The 20,658-nt window shown below is 41.9% G+C and overlaps 1 protein-coding gene across 1 annotated transcript in view; it reads left to right on the top strand.

Annotated features, from left to right (window-relative positions):
• Nucleotides 1-14,100, top strand: part of LOC132596979 (semaphorin-5A-like) — a 267,256-nt gene extending 253,156 nt beyond the window's left edge. The window contains exons 6-7 of the mRNA XM_060295387.1: nucleotides 5,679-5,799; nucleotides 13,976-14,100. Coding sequence (XP_060151370.1) covers nucleotides 5,679-5,799; nucleotides 13,976-14,049 — 195 coding nt within the window. The 3' untranslated portion in view covers nucleotides 14,050-14,100. The remainder of the gene's footprint in view (nucleotides 1-5,678; nucleotides 5,800-13,975) is intronic.
• Nucleotides 14,101-20,658: the final 6,558 nt, after the last annotated feature.

The raw sequence follows: 20,658 nt of genomic DNA, 5'->3' as shown, positions 1-20,658 counted from the left end.
GGGCAGGGCCCCATGACTAGGCAGAGACCCAGAAAAAGAACAGGAGCCCCCTTGCAATAGAGAAGGACAACTCTGACTTCATATGAGATCCGTTCCTTTTACTTTTTAACCTTTGTGCTCTGTTGCCTGTGCTTAGTCATGCTGGTTCTGCATCTTTTGTAAAAAATATGTTGCCAGTAGCCTGAAATATACAGAATAGCTTATTCTCAGGGCTCTGACCTCTAAGAGTCCATTCTTATAGAGATAAAAAGTTGCAGAACAGAGAATCACATTTGTCTTGTTGGAGGTTTACAGGAACCTCGTCACCTGACATACCTGGACAGCTGCAGGAACAAAGGATTCCAAGGATTCCAAACTTCTTGACACCAAGAAGTTCCCAGCAACTAACCACGCCCCTCCCTCACCTGGCCTTTAAAAGTGCTTTGCTGAAACCCCTTTGGAGACTTTGGGGCTTTTGGGGCATGAGCCACTGGTCTCCTTGGAGGGCCCTGCAATAATCCTTTCTCTGACATTTCAGTATTGTTTGGCCTCACTGTGTGTCTGGCACGTGAACTTGCATTTGGCAACACCCTTAAATGGGCAGAAGCTTATGTGATGACACTGAGTGCAATTTTCTTTCTCTCCATCAGACCCTATGTTGGGCAGCGTCATCAGATTTTTTCCCACCATCCTGGCAATAGAAGCCTTTGTTCTGGAACAGTCTCTCCTACTTTATCAATTACCAACTTCTCTGAGCTCTCAAAGTGCAGTCAAAGACAGAAGTGTTTGCAAACATAGAGCTGGGTGAGCACTTATGAATCATGTAGAGAAGAAGGTGGTTCCAAGTTGAGAAGATGGTGGCAAAAACAGCTCAGAATGTCACGTGAATTAGAATTTGTTTCTTGCAATGCAAGTAACATAGACAACACCCTGGCATTTTGTTACTCATGAAGTGTCCAAATGTAGTGGTTTGGGGGCATCTTCTATGACAAGTAGGACAGCAAAGAACTACTGATACAACGTGACTTTACGTTCTCAAGATGAGAGATGTTACCAGCATTATTTCGCTGATGGAAAATGCACAGATCCTGCTGTTTGGGGGCAAAATAAAGGCATCGTATGAGGAAAGGGTGACCTGCACCGACCTTCAAAGCCCTCCTGTTGTTCTCTGCACCCTGGGCCCCTGGACCTCCTGTGCTGGGTGGAGAATGGTGTATCCGGAGGCCTCGTAACCAGCGATATTGATGACTTGGTGAAAGTACAGACGGTGCAGCTCAAAGGGCAGCCGGAGGCAGGCGACGCGGGCGCGTGGACGGTTTGGGAAACTTGCTTCCAGGGTCAAAAGCCCCTCCCCTCCTCGCCCACACCTGCCTTCAGCCCCGGACCTCTCCTACTCACCACTTTCCTCTCAAAAGAAGTTTAAACTTTAAATCTTTCCTCTCAAAAGAAGTTTAAACACTCAGAGGCAAACAAACAAAAATAGACAAACACCTCGTTCCCATCCCACCATAAGTGGCTGCAAAATCAGCCCCCTTCCCTGGGCTGGAAGGTCGCCCTCCTGTGCCCAGGACATCTCCACGGGTCCTTCACAGCCCGGGTGCTCAAGAGGAGGAGCTCGCGGGGGCCAGCGTGCGCCCTGGGGTCGCCACGCCCCCCGCACACCCTGCTTCACGCAGCCCCGTCTGGGCGCAGCCGTCTCGCTCCGGGCAGGTCTTTGAATCATTAGCGCTCCTGGCGAAGGCATGCGGGGTCTCCAGGGCTCCCAGGGCTCCCAGTGCTCCCAGGGCTCCCATTGCGCTGCACGGAACGCAGACTCTTCAGCCTGACTTGCAAATTCCCGCAGGAGGACTGTCCCTGTGGGCGCTCATCTACACAAGAGGTCAAAGTGCTTACACACACCCCATACCACACACCAAACACACACCACACACCACACACGTTCTATGGAAGGATGCAGTGAAAGGAGTGAGAAAAGACCAAGTTGACTGTTTACCATTGAACTATTCCACAGCCCTATAGTAATTTATTTTAGAGAGTGTTACTCACCAGTAATTATCACAAATTACACAGAAGAAAAAAAAATAATAATTTTGATCAAAACCAGACATTTCATCCTTTCTAAACAAAGCATCTATTTCGTAATACCAAAAAATAATGAAATCTACTCAGGTATTTTCCCTCCGCTGACTTAAAAAGACAAATGGCTTTTGTGATGGTAAATTTTCCCCTTTGAGATTGTAACGTGTCTCAGGGCATATAAATGCTGCTTCTGCTTTCTCTAAGTTCTATAAAAACATTACAAGGCACTCTCCTTTCCCCTGGAAATCAAACATTTTCATGCTTTCCCCAGGTAGGGATAAAAGAGAGCAGGCTTTGGAGAAGCAATTTCAGAGACATTTATCCTGACAGGGAGAACTGAAGATTATCGAGCTCTATGTTCAAATGTTCAAAGTTTTTCAAAGGTAGCGGCAACTCTGCAAACACAGGCCACAGACCTGTCACCTGCTATCGTTCAGAAGGTGACCAGGTGAACATTTGAAACAATACAGGAAAGGGGAGTTGTCCGTCTTTAAGTTGCAGGTAGGGGGACCCCTTCCAGGGCCCGAGAGCGGGCTCTTGTCTAACACTCGGAAATGAACTGAGGAGACACACGTGCTGACAAGGCAAGACACCCTATTGGGAAGGGGAGCCCCGGCAGAGAGCAGCAGGATAAGGGAAGCCAGGAGAACCGCTCTCCACGTGGCTCGCAGTCTCGGGTTTTATGGTGATGGGGTAAGTTTCCAGGTTGTCTCTGGCCAATCATTCTGACTCAGGGTCCTTCCTGGTGGCATGCGCATCGGTCAGCCAAGATGGATTCCAGAGAGAAGGATCCTGGGAGGTTGCTAGGACATATGGGCTGGCGTTTCCTCTCTCCTTTTGACCTTTCCCGAATTCTTCTGCTTGGTGGTAGGTAGCTGGTTAGTTCCGAGTTCCTTACGAGGACCTCCTGTTGTAAGATAACTCGTGCAAGTAGTTACTATTGTGCCTGGCCAGGGCGGGCGGTTTCAAGTTAGTGGTTCCCCTAACATTTACACTTCACCCGATATGAGCGTCATTGTCATCTTGGGCCAAAGGACCACACAGAAGGTAGCCTTAAAACAATACCATGCATCCCGTGATTCAAAACCAGCTGCTGGGTGGGTGGCGAGGTAGCCATCACAAACAGGACCTGCCTCTTTCAGCTCTGGGGAAAAAAGAAAATTATTCTACAGCTAATTCAAAGCCAGGGACTCTTTCTCCTCCTGGGTGTCTAGAGCAGAAGATATTTTGATCATTAGATGTTCTCATTCACAGAAAGGGCATGAGGTGGGTTTGCACTGTCCCCAGGTCTATGGTTGTGGTACATACAGCAGGTGCGTTGGGAACGGCAGGTGAAGGTGTGCGAGGCTGAAACGATGTTTCCTGCTGCCAACGTTTGTTAAAATCCTTCTGAATCAGTCCATCTATCAATCAGAAGTTGTCACAAACTATATTGACAAAGCTCTCCAATGTACGTAAAAACTTTAGCCTACCCCTGAAAATTCTCACAAATTTGTGTGTGTTTTTGGAGACGGAGACCCTAAATGTTACCAGAAGCCCCAAGCGGACTTGACAGGGGGCATCGTGCCCCCTGTTTGGGGAAGGAGGACTCAGGATTTTTTCTTCTTTGTTATCTTTTTGCACCTAGAAGGCCAGGTTTACCGTTGGGCAGAGGGCCTGCTGAGACCTGGCCAGGCATCAAAAGGAACCAGAGACATGGGCCCCCGTTTCCTGCCACCAGACCACTCAGCTTCTCCCCTCCACTTGTATGTTTCCCCAGCACTACTGCTTCCCACCAAATCTCCAGCTTTTGAAAGGAATCTGAAGCGCAGACACGTTCCAATTGTCTGAGAGCTGCCCCAGTTTCTGGAGGTGGTTTCATGGAGGGGTTGCCTACAGTTGGATCTGCCAGCCCTCCTAACTGGTCACCACCTCATTTTCTGTTTCAGTTCAGTGTGGAGACAAGCAGATACGTCCAATTTACTTGTGCATATGACAAACAGCAAAATAATTATTTTCAGATACACTCAGTTGCCCTTGTAGGTCCCTTGCTGGAGATGGATGTCCTCATCAGAGGCTCTGCTTCATGTCCAAGACGGGAGCAGAAATCCAAGCAAGAGACTCACCAGTCTTCTCTCATGCTCTCAGACTCCCTTCTCCCGGCTGGGACACCTGCTCCTGGTACCAAAGAAATGTCCTTATCTTATTACTCGGAATAATTACTGCTTCCACTGTCTCTGTATTTGGGACTATCTTTCTTTTGTAACTATTAGCATTCCAGACAATGAGAACAGACCAGAACCTCAATCCCTTTATTCGGACTTCCCTTCTCCACTTCTAGAACATTCCATGGGGCTCCATCTTGCCAACACTCCTGGCTCTCTTGCGAATTTTATTTTCATTATTTCTCTACCATGTGTATAGAATTAAAAATAAGCTTAATAAAATGAGAAATCTTGTCTCAAAAGAGATATCGTTTCCCTCAGTGGAAGGGTACAATAGTGGGGAAATTAGGTTGACAAAATTAATTTCTTCATTGGCTATTTCATAAGCTTGTAGAATTCTAGGAAGTAAAGAAAAATGGATGTTTTGAATGGAATTAAAGACTGTAATTTATCAGATGGTAGCTACCTAACCCAAATGCTTATTTTCAAAGTGAATAACTGAACACTACTTAGAAGACACTTAAACCCACACTGGGGGTGCTTTTCAAGGGCAACTTTGGAAGTTGGAGAATAAAGGGAGGGGTTCACAAGGATGGTTGCCCTCCAAGCGGGAAGAGTGGCCTGCTTCCACCCTCACCTCCATCAGCAGAGGGCCCTGGGAGTGAATCCCTGCGCAGCGCTGGAGCGGCATCCCCTACAGGGAAGGGACCGCCAGTGAACGGGTGCACAGTTCCAGCTGCGTGAGTCTCAGGGGGATGGGCCAGCTGGAAGCCCCCCCTCACTCCCCCACCCCCCTGTGCCAGCAGGAGCCTGTGATCTGAGCCTTGGGATCAGCTGCGTTCTCAGGGAGGGCCACGGCAAAGGATGCTTGAGAGTTTCCTGAGGAGCAGCCCAGGGTCAAGGGGGTGGGGGGGACAACCCCAAAGCTGTGGGGTTGTTTTGGCTTCTTGGATGGTTGCTCAGAGGTGTGCAGACCACAGGAAGCAGGCTTGGGCTCCTCTCCTCTGAACTGACCTTCCCTGGGGGTCATGCACCTGGAGGGATGGTCCGCACCCCAGCGCCGCTCCTGCGGAGCCCGTGCCCACAGCCCAGGGACCCAGACACACAAGCCACAGGCCACATCCACCCACGGCCCTCACCTGATGACACCTGATGAGGCAAGGAAACTGGGTAGGTCAGGGACCAGAGTCCCAGGACACCTGTGATTCAACTCTGAGTACCAGGAGAGGAAGGGCTGCATGCAGGGAACTGCTAACATGGACTGTATACGTAACAATATTTTTCTGCAGTTGGGCCCCTCCTTTGAAGACCGACCCAACCCTGCCACTTTCAGCCCCAGCTTTTATCGCATCACTCCCTGAACCAGTGTGGCCTCTGACCCCTCCACCTGTCTCTGTACATCCCTGATCAGGACCCGACTCCTGGGTATAGCCGCTCCAGTAAGAGTTTGTTCCCACAGGTGGTTTGTCTTTTCAGGGGTGGCCGAGGAGCGCTGAGAAGCTGGAGCGGGTGTGTGGGTTGCACCTTCCCGGGTGGAGGCGGAGCCAAGAAGAAGGAGGAGCTTTGGCTGACGGGCCCCAAGTCCTGGGCTCTCAAGGTATGGCTCGACGTCCCTTAGTGGCGATGGCCTTGCGCAACTACAGGGACTGCCTTTTCTAGGTCCAGGGGTCCCTGAGATATCTTGTTCATACAGAGCCTATGAAGCTCTTACAAAGTCAGTAATTCTCAAAGAGCAGAGTTATTCCTCCCTATATGCAGAGACAGAGACAGACACAGAGACAGAGAGACAGCGAAAGATGATAGATAGATAGATAGATAGATAGAGCTAGCTAGATAGATGATAGATAGTGATACTCAGATATATATACATATGGGGCCCTTCCTACCTCTCATTTCACTGATCTAAACTCTGCCCTTTCCTGGCTCTCCAGTATAAAAAGACAAAGTTTTTTATTCCTTAGGGGAAGGTACATTAGGACAAGTAACCATCAAAGAATCTGCATTTTTTGTGAGTTGCTCACTGTAGCTAAGAACATTTTTGATACTTATTTTTCTGATGAATCAAAACGTTTTCTCTAGAACATTAATTAACACAGAGAACTTTCTAGCCTTTATTATCTTCAGTTATTAGATGGAGACAAGACAGAGGTTTAGTAACTAAGATACCTGGTACTCATCTCTCTCCAGGCCTCATTATATGGGCACACAGCTCTCCACAACGGTTTAGAACGTAATTATACCAACTTTATTTAAAGTGTATGCTACTCTTAGACTGTATCTAAATCTTTGTCATAAATAAGCCGTTAGGTGACCCAAATGTTTTCTGGACTCCATCCTGGTAGAATTAGCCATTTGATGTTATGCTATTTTGTCTCTTATATACTTTTTAATATTCACGGAAAGCATGTTTATGTGTGTGCATGTGAAAGAGAGAGGTTGAAAGATGAGGAAATTGAGAGAGAGAGGGAGAGAGAGGGAGAGAGGGAGAGAGAGAGAGGAAGAGAGAGAGAGGAAGAGAGAGAGATCGGGATCTTGTCTGGATGGTCCTGGACGCTCTGGATGAGACTGAGGACCATTTTTCTCACGAATTCATTTCTCTGCTTGGTTTACCTCGTGGTTTACACAGAAGGGGATGTTTTGCTGTTAGTGGAATGAGGAAGGAAGAGGGAAGTGCCTTTTGTATTTATTTTATTTTATTTTGTCTTGATTTTGTTGTGCAGGGATTATAGGAGAGAGAGGAGAAACATAAAGACCATAGAGGCAATGATCTGTTATCCATCAGATGCCTGCATGTCAAAATGAGAGGGAGATGAAAGTGAGTTAGCAGCTAGTGTAAGGAGCTACGCCAGCACATAGAAACAGTGTCTTCTCAGAGATGTTGTGGATTCTGGGCATTAGCCATGGACACACAGCATGTCAGTTTTTCATGGGGATGCCCCTTGACTCTGCTCCCACGCTGGTCCAACTCTGTCTTCAAGCTGACCCAGCCACTCTACTCCCAAGCAAAGGAGGTGCTGCCCAAGACACACACAGAGGGTCCTCCTACTTAGATCCATGAGAAGTGAAGTGGACAAAGTTCCCAGTAGCATCCCTCTGGCAAAGTGTAATCATCAAATTCAAAGTTAAAAAACAAAAAATAGGTCAGGCTGCTTTGTTTGTTTTGAGCCCTTCTAATAGGTGCATTGTGGTATCGCATTGTGGTTTTAATTTGCATTTCCCTTGTGACTAATGATGTTGAGCATCTTTTCTTTGTCATCCTTATATTTCCTTTGGTGAAAGATCTGTTCAAATGCTTTTCCCATTGTCTCATTGGGTTGTTTGCTTTCGTATTGTAGATTTTTGAGAGTTCTTTTATATTCTGGGTATAAGTCCTTTGTCAGACACGAGATCTCCAAATATTATTCCTGGTCCATGGCTTGCCTTTTCATTCTCTTTAACACCTTAAATTACTTTAAACTTTTAAAATTGAAGTGTCACACATATACAGAAACTTACACCACTCATAATTGCGCAGCTCAATGAATTACAGCAAGTCCCCTACATACGAACCTTCAAGTTGTGAACTTTCAAAGATGAGAAAGTGTGTTCACAAGTCCAATCTCGCAAGTTAGTTCACGTGTCTGGTGTACATTTTCACGTGCGTGCATCCTCTACAAGTGGTTGTGCTTTTGTGTACTTTACAGTACCGTATAGAGTAGAGTCGTACAGTATCTTTATTTCAAGCCCAGGATGTCCTGAAGCAAGCGTAAAAGCAACGGTGATGTAGCTGGTACTGCTGAAGAACCGAAGAGATTCACAAAACAGGAAATGGCAAGGGGATTTTCTTTATTTGAGGAAGCACTGTTAGTTTTTGAGGCACAGGACCCAAACAAGAACGGTACCCGAAGGTTGCAGCAGCCGTTCAGGATGCAATCCAGTGCTGCCTTGTCATCTACGATGAGAAAGACGAGCTGCTACCCAGACATCACTGGATCGTATTTTCAAGAGGGTAGATAGAATTGAATCCAGCAAGGCACCAGAACCTGTGCCGTCAACGTCAGGCGTGAGTGAAATTTCAGCTTGCCCTCCGTCTCCTATTGCTGAGGATCCTTCAGCTCTACCCTCTCCCATCTCCTCTCCCTCCTCCAGTCAGTAACTCTTCTTGCCTGTTCACCCGATGCCAGCCCCTGGATGCCAGCTGTTGTACTACAGTACTTTTCAAGGTACTGTACTGTAAGATTAAACATGTTTTCTTTATTTTTTGTTTGTTTTTATGTATTATTTGTGTGAAAAGTATTATAAATCTGTTACAGTACAGTACTATGTAGCAGTCTGTGTTAGTTGGGTACCTAGGCTAACTGTGTTAGACTTACAAACAACTTGGACTTACGAACACACTCTCAGAACAGAGCTCGTTCATATGTGGGGACTTAACCATACGGCAAAGCGATCTCTCCCACATCCGCAGGTTAAGAGCAGAGCTGTGCTGGCACCGTGTCCCCTGCATGCTCTTCCTGGTCAGCGTCTTCTCTCTCCCTCCCTAGGTAACCACCGTCCTGCCTGCTGAGATCACCCTCTAATTTTGCCTCCTTTTGAGCTTTGACACATGTTTTGTGTTAGTCTTTTGTCTGAGACCTGGCCACTGGTTTGTGTACAGAAAGGGTGGAAGCCAGTTCCAGATTTGGCTCAGGACAAGTCCCCTGTGCTCCTCCAGGAATTTTCCTCCCTCTTCTGCACCCAAGTTGCAGAGGACCCAACAGAGGACCTGGAGGCCTTGGGGGAGGCCTGGGGCCCTAAATCCCAGCAGGGAGGATCACCAGCCCCATAACCACATGGGATGGCTTTGGGGTTGAGAAGTGAGTTCTATTGTTAAACCCGAGAGCTGGGAGCTGTTCGCACAGCGCTGAGCCTCTCCTGGTAACACTAACATGATGTCTTGCAATAATATAATATTATCGGGGGACTTATATTTGTAATTTGTATTACTTTCTGATAATTTTCTTAAACTATTATACATTTTCTGTATTCCTCATCTAATTTTCATCAATTTTTATTTTCAAATGAGGAGATTCTGAAAACTGTAAATCAATTAGGGCCTGAAAAAATTTAAAAGAGAAAATGTGACTATTCTTGTAGCTCAAAATGAAGCATTATTTCAAGCTATAGGAGCACCGATGGCTCTCCAGCCACTGGGCAGGTTATCTTTTAGTCCCACCTTCTCTCTCTGGCCATTGCTTCACCTGGTGGTCTGGCAGCTCCTGGTTCAGTTGCCTTGTGTACCCCTTGCCTCCTGCCCTGGGGTCTCCAGCACTAGATGAGCTCGCATGCAAGGTGAGCAGAGATGAGCCACCTAGCTCGGGCCATCAGACCCAGCAGCCGACCACAGATACCTGAGTGTGCCCTGGATAAATCAAATAAATCCTTCAAGGAACCTCAGCTGAATCACTCACCCACAGAACCTATAAGTTAAATAAAGAGTTCTTTTAAGCCACTACATTTTGGGTTTGCTTGTCATGCAGGAAAAAATATCTGATACACAAATGCATCCTTTTCAATTCCCATCAATAAAAGGGATCAAAATTCATTCTCATTTAAATTGGGCAACTCCAGCCAAATATAATCAGTGACTTCTCCCAGGCTAGGTTAATGCTACCATTTTTTCAACTACCTTCTCAGTAAAAGTACAGACAATGACCTTGACTGCTATGACCTTGTATGGAGAGCCAGGCTGAGTCACTAGATTGAGCACATCATGCTGGCCAGACAGGGGGACAGGATGCCCTGTGTGCCCTACTAAGTCACATGCCAAACAGTGGGAGAAAAACACCAGACAATAACGGGGCTGCATGGTGATACATTCAGGGGCCAATTGTGTGTGGCGCCTCGGGAAAACCTCTCTAATCAAAAGAGCTAGTTATTGCAACTTGCAACAAGCTAAGACTCCACACGGCAGCTTTACAGAGGCTTTAGAGGCAGCAGATACCACACATTCATCAATTCTTCTTTTATGAACATTGCAGCCAGTTACGGCTTTAAAGACTCGGTGACAAAGTGACTTAATGTTGGTGCACATAGCTCTGAATGGTGTGAGTGTTAACCTGTAGCAAGTCCCCTCGCCACCAAGCATCACCGTCCCTCAGCTCACCTTTGATTTTGACGAAGGCCAGTGCAGGCGGTGTGATGCAAGTTCAGGCTCAGCTTGTGCTTACAGCCCCTTCCCTCAACTGTGCACACACTCTCCACCTCCACGCCACGTCCTTCTCTGATGGCACTTTGTCGGGTTGGCCCATGTGCAAACGCAGTTCAGAAGTTCTGGGACTGAAATCCCCTGGGAGCAAACTTCAGCTAATGATCCGTGGAGTCAAAAGAAAATCACTTCAGCCCCTGTCCTTCAGACAGGCACTTATGGGGGCATCTCCACTTCTCAAGAGATTCCAATAGAAGTGAATTCCTACGGGAAGCAGCTAGGAAAAAGAAGACTACCGTGTTCTCAAAATGTCCATTTTTCATGCACCTGTTCTTTACAGAAGAAACATAATACACAGGGAAATGGATCACTCCGAATGCTAGACGAATCACACATATTGTGATTTTTCTCGTGTATCAAGTCTTTTTTGAGGACCTACTGTGCTCAAGGCACCCATCTTGGCACAAGAGATACAATAATAAACAAAACAAACAAAAACCCTGCATCCAGCTAACAAAGGACGATATGCGATGTTTAGAAATCGAGCTTTTGGCTCAAGCCCTTCACTCAGAAAATGTCTTTTCATCAATCTGGGGTACATTAGTTACATTAATTAGGGAAAGGGGTGGCCCACCTCACACTTTGCAGCTTTCAAATTCCAATGCAAAATAACAAGTCAGTTCCAAGGGAACATGTTTCTGTGATGTGTACGGCACACAACTTTCAAACGTCTTGAAGCACTGAAAGGGCAATTGAGGGGGGAAATAGCATATTAACTCATTGTTGTGAATTTGTGTTTTGTGTAATTTTGTGCTTTTTCTTTTGGAAAAGGTGGGGGGGTGGATTTTCTGAACACTATAAAATGTAATGCCTTTTTCATTTTTAAAATGGCTTTTATTATGAAAAATATAACCATACTCAAGAGCAGAGAGAATGTATTACTAACCCCCATGTATTTAACAACCAGCCTAGCAGTGACTATTGCTGTGTTTGCTTCATCTACTCCCCCCGCTTCACTTCATTTCTAGAAATGAAATTTTTGGATGATACTCAGCATAGCATTGTCTTTAGGAATTATTTGCCAAGTTGCTCCCAAACTTGTTTCTACCTACTGAACCTTTCACAAATAACATATAAGATTTATTTGTTCTGTATATCTTTGCCAAAATTTGTATCATCAGACTTTTTAACTTTGCTAATATGATGGATCTGAGCTAGCTCATCAGTGTGTTAAACTTTTTTTATTCTGATTTCTAGTGAGGATGAGTATTTTTTCACGTTAATAGAAATGAATGATGGCCTTTTGCAAATTAATTGCTTGTATCGTTGGCTTCTTTTCCATTGTTAAAGTTTTTATAAGTACTTGATACTAATCTTATATACTATTATATATGTTGTAAGTATCTTCTCTCAGTCTGTGATTTTCTCTTTAATTCTGTCTATTGTATTTTTTTCATGGTTACTAGATTTAATTTTAAGAGTCACACTATTAAAATTTACCCTTAGTATGGGTGCCTTTTGTGTCACGATTTAAGATAGAATTCTCTTGTGGTTATAAAGATAATCTTAGTTTTCCAGTAAAATGTTACACTTATTTCATATTTAGGACTTTGATATAGCTGAAGCTAATTTTAAGAATAGTATGAGGTATATAGACCCAATTTAATTTTTCCTGTGTTTGTACTGTGTCCTATGTACATAGTGGATTCAACCAATACCATCTATGAAGTATCAATATTTCTTCATTTACCCACAGATTCAAGATGCAATTTCTCTCATATACCAACTTTTCATCATAGATAGAATATTTCCAAACTTTTCTCCCTCTAATAATATAGCTTTATAATATACTTGATAACTAGAAGCTTTCCTTCATCTCATGAATCTTAGAAAGAACATGTTAAGGTCTGTAGGAAATTCTTTTAAGATTTCATTGGTTTTCATTTAATTTGCATATTCATTATACTTTATATAATGAATTTTATACATAATTTTGTGTATTCAATATGTTTCATTCAATTTTATATGGAGACAATTAATAACGTTAAAATACTGAATCTTTCATCCATGGAAATGGTCTATGGCTCCCTTGATTTTCTTCAAGACTTCTAATACTTTATAAAACTTTACAATTTTTATCCATAAAAATCTTGTACATGCTTGTATTCCCCTTTTCACTAAAGAATTTGGTAACTATTCTAAATGTTTTATTTTTTAATTTATTTTTAGTTTGGTAATTTCTGATGATAGAAATGCTATTTATTTTTCTATATTAATCATGCAGCTAGAAATTACCACTTAAATCTATTTATCTTAATATTCCTTTTTAATTTTCTATGTAGCCAATTATATTTTCTGTAATTAATGAATATATTTATATCAATATATTTTTCTAATCTTATTAAACAGGCTAAGAACTTCAGGTACATTATTGAATAATAGAGATGTTTCTGACTTTAAATTTAATGAGAATAATTTTAATGTTTTAATGCTATGAATATTATTCACTTTAGTTTTTGGTAGTGTTACAACTTAAGAAGTTTTTTTTTACTATTCTTAGTTTGTTAAGAAATGTAGCAATCTTGAATGGTTGCTGAATCTTATTTTTCTACATATTTTCAGATAATCTTGTATGTTTTCTCATTTGTTAATGTGAAAAATAACATTAAACTTTTTAAATGTTAAAACATTTTATAATTTCTAAAGAAAGCCCTAACTAATTACAATGTTTTATTTTACAAGAATTTCTAGATTTGTTTTTCTAATGTTGTTTAGGATTTTTGCTTATGTTTATACATAAAAGTGGCCCATTGTTTTACTTTATTCTTGCTATCAAGATGATAGCGACACCCCATCAGATGAGTTTGGTAACTTTTCCTATTTTTTCACATTGTTTATATAAGAATTATATGTTCCTAAATTGTATAAACATTCCTATGAAATTTTTCTTTTTATCCCCAGTATCAAAGGCATTTATCAAGATGGGTTAAAGAATTGTACAATATGCAAATTCTTTATCTATTGAGATGCTCATATTTTTCCTTTAATTTGTTATTTACTAATTATATTTTTTGATTCTTGATTGTTAAACCAAACTTGAATTTCTACCATAAACTTAATTCAGTTGTTAAGTCTTTATACTTTTTCTTTTAACTTGCTGACTTCACTTTGCTAATATTTTCTTTAGGATTTTGTTACTGACATACATAGCAGATGTTGGCCCATGGTTTTACTTCCAGCACTGTCTTTTTTCATGTAGTATCAATATCTTAAAAATCTTTATTTGGTATCTTCTTCATGATGTAACAGAAGCTTTCAATTGCTTATTTGCAAAATACGACTGATGTTGGCCTTGGAACCCTTATTTTGTGGAACACCTCACAGGTTTAGGGAGCACACACTTTGCTGACAATGGTAAGAAGAGCTGTGGTCCCAGTGCGGTATCCAAACCTCTGCAGTGATACAATTTCTTGGGCATGCAGAGGGATGACTGAGCTTTAAGGGAGTCAGTTTCCAGATCCTCCAACCCCATGAGCTCTTTCCTAAGCTTGATGTGCCTGGTGCCCTGTGATTGGCTGTTTCTTTTCTCTCTCCTCCCCTTTCACAGTGGTGCTTCTCTCACCCTACAGAAGGAAGGCAAACTTCCCACTCATCCCATCTTCCTGTGATGCCTGGCTTTGAGGTGTGCAAACCTGCAGGCACCAAACCCAGGTGTGATTTATAATTTCCACATTTGCGGAAGAGTCCCATGAAAGCGAAAAAGAGAAACTTCAGGAAGAAATACTGAAGTGTCAAACCGTATTTGGCCAGGTACACTAAGGCCCTGTCAGTCTAGCTGTCTATCTGTGATTGGTCGATCTCTGTATCTATGCATCTATGTATTTATCTATCTCTCCACCTATTTATCTATGATCTATCTATCCTCTACATTGAAAATAGAACTCAGAACTGAAAAAGCTGTTGTATAGACATCTATCATCATGTTTATTAGAAATAAAACATAAATTCACACTATTTTTTGGAAGGATATAAGTTTGATTTGGTGAACGTGAGAAAGAAGACTTCATGTCAATCTGTCTGTGCAGTGGACATTTTCCTTTAAAGAATGAGGTAAACTTGCAGCTCCAGTTTCACAGTTTGGTGAAAATAGATTTAATCCTCATATGCAGTGCATAATACAATAAAAAACATATTCTTTACAGATATTTGAAAGTATGTTAACAAATTTTAGATGTTTATATAAAAATGTTTGAGTGGTCAGTAGTTTTTAAAAATTTGTTTAGAGGTTATGCAAACAAAAATGTTGAAGTGCTCTGGACTAAAAGATAATACAATTTCTTTACAAATGACAGAGGCCATACAAAAATTATACATTTAATTCTTTTCTGTGTTTTAATGCCAGACATTTGTGCACTTAAATTTGTTCACCTAGTTTTTGGCTTCGTAGAACCCTAAATGATGAAACTTTAGTGCCAACTATGAATCAGAATTTTGCTCAGTCAGAGAGGCTAACTGTATTAGTCAGTGTTCTCCAGAGAGGAAACAGAACCAATAGGGTGTGCGTGTGTGTGTGTGTGTGTGTGTGTGTGTGTGTGTGTAGAGAGACAGAGATAAACAGAGACAGAGAGAGACAAAGAGAGAGAGATTGAGACTGCTTTACTCAGTCTACCAATTTAAATGTTTATTTCAAGCAAAACACACCAAAAACACCCTCACAGAAACATCTACAATGATGCTTGACCAAATATCTGGGCACCTCATGGCCCAGTCAAGTTAACACGTACAACTAACCATCATACTAACTATATTATACATTGACACATTTTTATCACTGGGCATCAGGAAAAGCCCTGGGTAAACATCAGGATACCTGAGGTCTGGTTCCAGCTTCTTCATTTTTGAACTGGTGACTTTATGTAATTACTGAAGGTTTCTGAGCCTGGGTTTCTTCCTCTCTAAAAGGAATAAAATTGTTGTCTTTTCTACCCCATGGAGGTGTTATATAGAGGTTCGGTGTAAATCCAAAATTGCTTTGTAAATTCTATTATGGAAACAATGATAGGTTGATCATTCAGGATCTGTACTAATGAGTTCACTATCTGTACGTTAATACCCTACAGACAAGATAGTTTTGTCGTGTTTTCAGACCACAAAACATTCCTTGTAACGAGCTAGTCAAACGATTGCCATTTTTTTTACATACGGCCGGTAATTCGTTTGCTTTGAATTTTCTTATTTTCTCTTTCTTTCTCAAGGTGAAGAGTGTTAATTTCCTTGGGAACAAATTTTCCACTCAGTGACTGCAGGATGAGATTCCTAAACATCTCAGTGTGGAGGCAAGAGGTTGTTCTTGGGTGCAGTTCAGGTAACAGATGATTCTGGAGTCTCAAATCTTCACAAAGTTCCGTCAACACAGGTGCCCTCTGAATCCAGAATCTATTTTTCACGTAATTTCTCCAATAAGTTAGTTTTGTTTCCTTGGAAGCAGGACAGTGTACGTGAGGGACAAGAGCTGGGCAGTACTGGTGCTGATTCATGTGAAAAGGCAGCAACGGAGCGATGCCCTGTGACCACCGGGACAAGCATTACCCTCTGTATGTAACACCATTACCCATCGGCGTTAAAAACAGAGTGGGGAACATTTTCTATACAACATTTGTTTTCTTATTTGTGCCTTGTGTTGTTTGTACCTTGAACTCAACAAAATCTTTCTTCGTGAGTTCATTCACTTTGTGTGGCTTTCGTGAGCTCTGTGTTAATGTCACAGTCAAAACATCACTGCTTTGAACAGTGAGGGGTAAAGGTGGAAAATAATTAGTATCTATTTTCGGTCTTGAGGTCTATCAGTGTCAAGAGGAAAGAGAGGGGAGCAGAAATACAGTAATGAGGAAAGGACTTTGCCCAGCAGGATGCAGACTTAATTAATTTACCCCAAGCTAATCTGAAAAGAGTGGAAAAATGGACGCAAGAATAAAAGAACATGTTCACACTCCACAGTTGTGTATATATATTTTAATCACTAAGCTTATTTTATCAGAAGTTTTGTCTTAACCCTTTAGAAAACCAGCCGAGTTAATTTTGATGGAGATACTGTATACTCAAAGCCCCAAAAAAGGTATGCAATTATTTACTCATATTTAATGAATTCATTCATTCACTAATACTAAATGTTGATGCTAAAACATGAAAATACAATTAAATGGAGGAGAACAACTTGTGAATAAACATCCTTGCAGCAATAACATCAGCTTCCTCCTTGCTTTGCCAAGAAGTCCCAGATGTGACTTTCAGACAAGTGTATTTTTTAAGTAGCCATTTGTGTGACTCCTTAAAGTAATAATATAAAGTTAGGACCACAGATCAATAGTCAAGATTCAACGCCTTGAGTGTATTTCAAATATCCTTGAGCAATCAGGAGAAGTATAAGTGATGCTCTATTAACTCCAAAGAGGAGAAACAAAATAATTTAAACAGTATATGAGTATTGCATAGAGATTCATGGTTGTATTTGCAGATTTTTCTGAGTAACAACCCTGTGAATAGGTCTCAACTCAAGTCACTACCAAAGTGAAGAGGTAGTCATTGATTACGATATCTTAGTGGCAGAAGCCCTACAAAATCCAAAAACTCTTCAAGATCTCTTTTCATCACAATTCCTGGCCATGAAAACCTCATCACAGCCCCACTTTGTGTGTAGACATCTTTATTAAGAACATGCTGGGGCTTCCCTGGTGGCACAGTGGTTGAGAGTACGCCTGCTGATGCGGCAGACATGGGTTCGTGCCCCAGTCCGGGAGGATCCCACATGCTGCGGAGCGACTGGGCCCGTGAGCCATGGCCCCTGAGCCTGCAGGTCCGGAGGCTGTGCTCCACAACGGGAGAGGCCACAACAGTGAGAGGCCTGCGTACCACAAAAAATAAATAAATAAATAAATAAATAAATAAATAAATAAATAAATAAATAAGTATTCAATTGTCATTTGAGGGCAGTGGTTAAGAATCCGCCTGCCAATGCAGGGGACATGGGTTCAAACCCTGGCCCGGGAAGATCCCACATGCTACAGAGCAACTAAGCCCATGCACCACAACTACTGAGCCTGTGCTCTAGAGCTCATGAGCCACAACTACTGAGCCTATGCGCCACAACTACTGAAGCTCGTGAGCCTAGAGCCTGTGTTCCGCAACAAGAGGAAACACTGCAATAAGAAGACTGTGCACTGCAATGAAGAGTAACTCCCGCTCGATGCAACTAGAGAAAGCCCGTGCACAAAAACAAAGACCCAACGCAGCCAAAAATAACCAAGAAAACAACAACAACAACAAAAAAACAAAATTGTCATTTGAAATGTGATATTTTAGCATACATTTTCATAACAGAAGGCACCTTCAAATGTTGGTAGAGTCGTATTTGTAGAATTATCCTAATAACTAATGCTAATCAGACTTGTGATTATCACTATGATATTGGAGCTCTTAATAAGCAAGATTTCTCTCTAAAAAAGATCATTTGTCTATAGTGAGAATGTCTCTGGGCAGAAGCTGTCAGGACTGTTAAGGGTCTCTTCCTGAACACAGGATGTTTTCTTCCACATACTGATAATAATCTCAGGTATCCCAGCAGGATGAAGAAAACTGTATCCACTCACCACTGTGCATTCAATGAAAAGTACATCCTGTGAGAATCAGGTATAGAAGTTAGAAAGGAAAATTCCACATCAAAAGATGAGCATCATGGACACAGTAGACACATAAGAAGTCCAGTTCTAGAGACGGTCTTCGTTAACACAGAGCTTTGCAATGTGTACTCTGGACCTATTCTGTTATCATGAAGAATTGTGAAAAACAGGTAAGTTACAGTGTTGTTGTTGATTTCATTACACTGAGTTTCTTTGCTATAATCATAATTTTTTTTTCACTATGGGTCTCTCCAGTTGTATTTATTGTATTTATTCAAGTAAAAATTTGGATTCAATTTAGTAGAGGTATTACTTCAGGGAGATAAGCTCCTTAGGGGAAGTTGTAGCAATTCAAAGGCAGCTACTTCCAGAGCCAGAGCTAAAAAACCTGATACGTGATGCAGAGATTAAAATAGAAAAATAACATACACATCTTAGTTCAGCAAACATATCTGCTAGGGATTCATTCATTAATTACACAGGCTCAAAATCCATTATGGTGTCACAAATACACATGAGTTCTCTGGGTTCCCAATTGTTAAACCCACTAAAGGATGTTGGCATGAGTAGTGAGTTTCAGCAGGGCACAAACCAGATGTCTTTGGTTTTGCTCATAGAATGGAATTCCAATATGTTCATTCTGGCAGGGATATTCATCCATCAGGTGCGAAGAACTTAATCAACTCAAGCGAACAAGGAAACTATGACTCCTCCTGTTACTTAGCCCCCAACTTTCTCTGGGAGTCCAGACTTTCCCAACCTCTGACCTTTGTGAAGGGATTTTTATGTGCAGAATAATTACATATCCAAATATGCCTTAGAGTGAGTTGGAGAAAGTAAAAATAACCTATGATAGCAAATCCCTAGGTGAGATCACCATAATCCTATCAGATAGAATTTATATTACTTTTTTATTTCTATTGAGATAGAAGCCTCACATAAAATTTACAAATATTTTTACTGTTTCCAAGTGTATCAAGTCAAAGTAAAAAGCAAGCACTACTTTCTCTGAAGCTCCCACATTTAGATAATAACAATTGAAAGTGATGTGGGCATTCAATGATGGCAAAGACTATGGCTGCTAGAAAGAGTACCATGACAGAATTGTATGTTATAAAATGCTTAGTATTCTGTTCTGGAATTATGATCTCAATTTTCCAGTATAATTAAAATTAAATAGCTAAATTTTATTCAGTTTAACTGTTTCTATTTGGGGGAGGGGCATATATTTTATGTGTAAGTCTAGAGTCCTAACAGAGCTTTGCACATAGCAACAAAAGAGTTAAAACTGAATAAAATTGAAAGCCCTATATTAAGTGAAATAATGGTTAAGATGAAAACAGAGAACATGATTCTTGCCTTTGTTGGTTTGCAGACTCAGGAGCTTTCCCAGGTAAAATCTGAAACTGCCTCCCCACGAAGGGCAAAGAGAGAGCAAAGAAAGAGACACATTTAATAGGCAAGAGACTACAAAGGAGGCTTGTCTCAGACAACCACAATATGAGTAGATCTCTGCCCCTGCTTCCCACCAGAATCTTAAGAGCTTGTATAGAGGCCTTCAGTGGGTTCAGTCATGTGTATCACCCATATGGTCTCACCAACACACTGCCCCCTCAATGCTACATCCTTGCAAATGGCTCGACTGTAGGAACAGTGGGCAGAAAGCACATCCCAAGGACAGGGGAGAGAGTGAGGGGCTTCTAATTGCCGAGGTCCAGCTTGTGTGTCAACCAGTGGTCACGTCCTCTCAATGACCTTCTCCAACAGTCTTCAAGGAGTTCATAGCCTGAAAGTGGAATGCATCCACCTATGGTCCCTAGAGGGGTCTTACTGATCAGTACATCCTCCTTCAAGTCCTACATCTTCCAGTCACTTAGAGCAGACATTTGTAAGCTTGGACTCATGGGCCAGATCCTGCCCAAGGTCTGTTATTATTCGACTTATAAGCTAAGAATAGCTTTTACATTTTTAAAGGGCTGTTAAAAAACAAAAGGATATGCAACAGAGATCTATGTGAACCACAAAGCTGAAAATATTTACTCTTTTACTCTTTACAGGAAAAGTTTCCTTACTTTTGACTTAGAGGATGCTTAGAGGATAACTAGAAATAGAAATGGTTTATCACACGTTCTGACCCTGCCCCCTTCCCACAGAGCGTGTGCTGTTAACTTTGTCTTTGAGGTAATTAGAAAGCAAAACCAACAATCCTAACTTTGCCAGTTAAAGCAAAGACTGAATGTTGATGGAACTATTCTTTCAAAAAGAATGACATACTCATGTTGTTACTTAGAGGAACACCAGTAACATACTTGGAATAACTCAATTGGAGTAAACCTCCACATTTGGTGGACTGACACAATAGAGTGTATTTTCTCCCTTACATAGCTGTCCCATACATCCTTACATGGTTGTGTTTCTGGCCAACCATTTGGGGCTCAGGGATCTGGCTCACCATCTTTGAAGTAGCCATCCATTGAGTCTCTGCGCCCTCAACTTCCAGCTGAAAAAAAAAGGGGGAGAGGAAGAAAGAGTAGAGAAGGCAAAGTCATTTTTAAACATGCCTGCCCAAAAGTAACACACATCACTTCCTCCCCCATAATATTGGCAAGAATTA

This window comes from Globicephala melas, chromosome 3, assembly GCF_963455315.2.
Source record: "Globicephala melas chromosome 3, mGloMel1.2, whole genome shotgun sequence".
Classification (NCBI taxonomy): Eukaryota; Metazoa; Chordata; class Mammalia; order Artiodactyla; family Delphinidae; genus Globicephala; species Globicephala melas.
The sequence above is the reverse complement of the archived record's forward strand: the minus strand, read 5'-3'. Positions and strand labels throughout refer to the sequence as shown.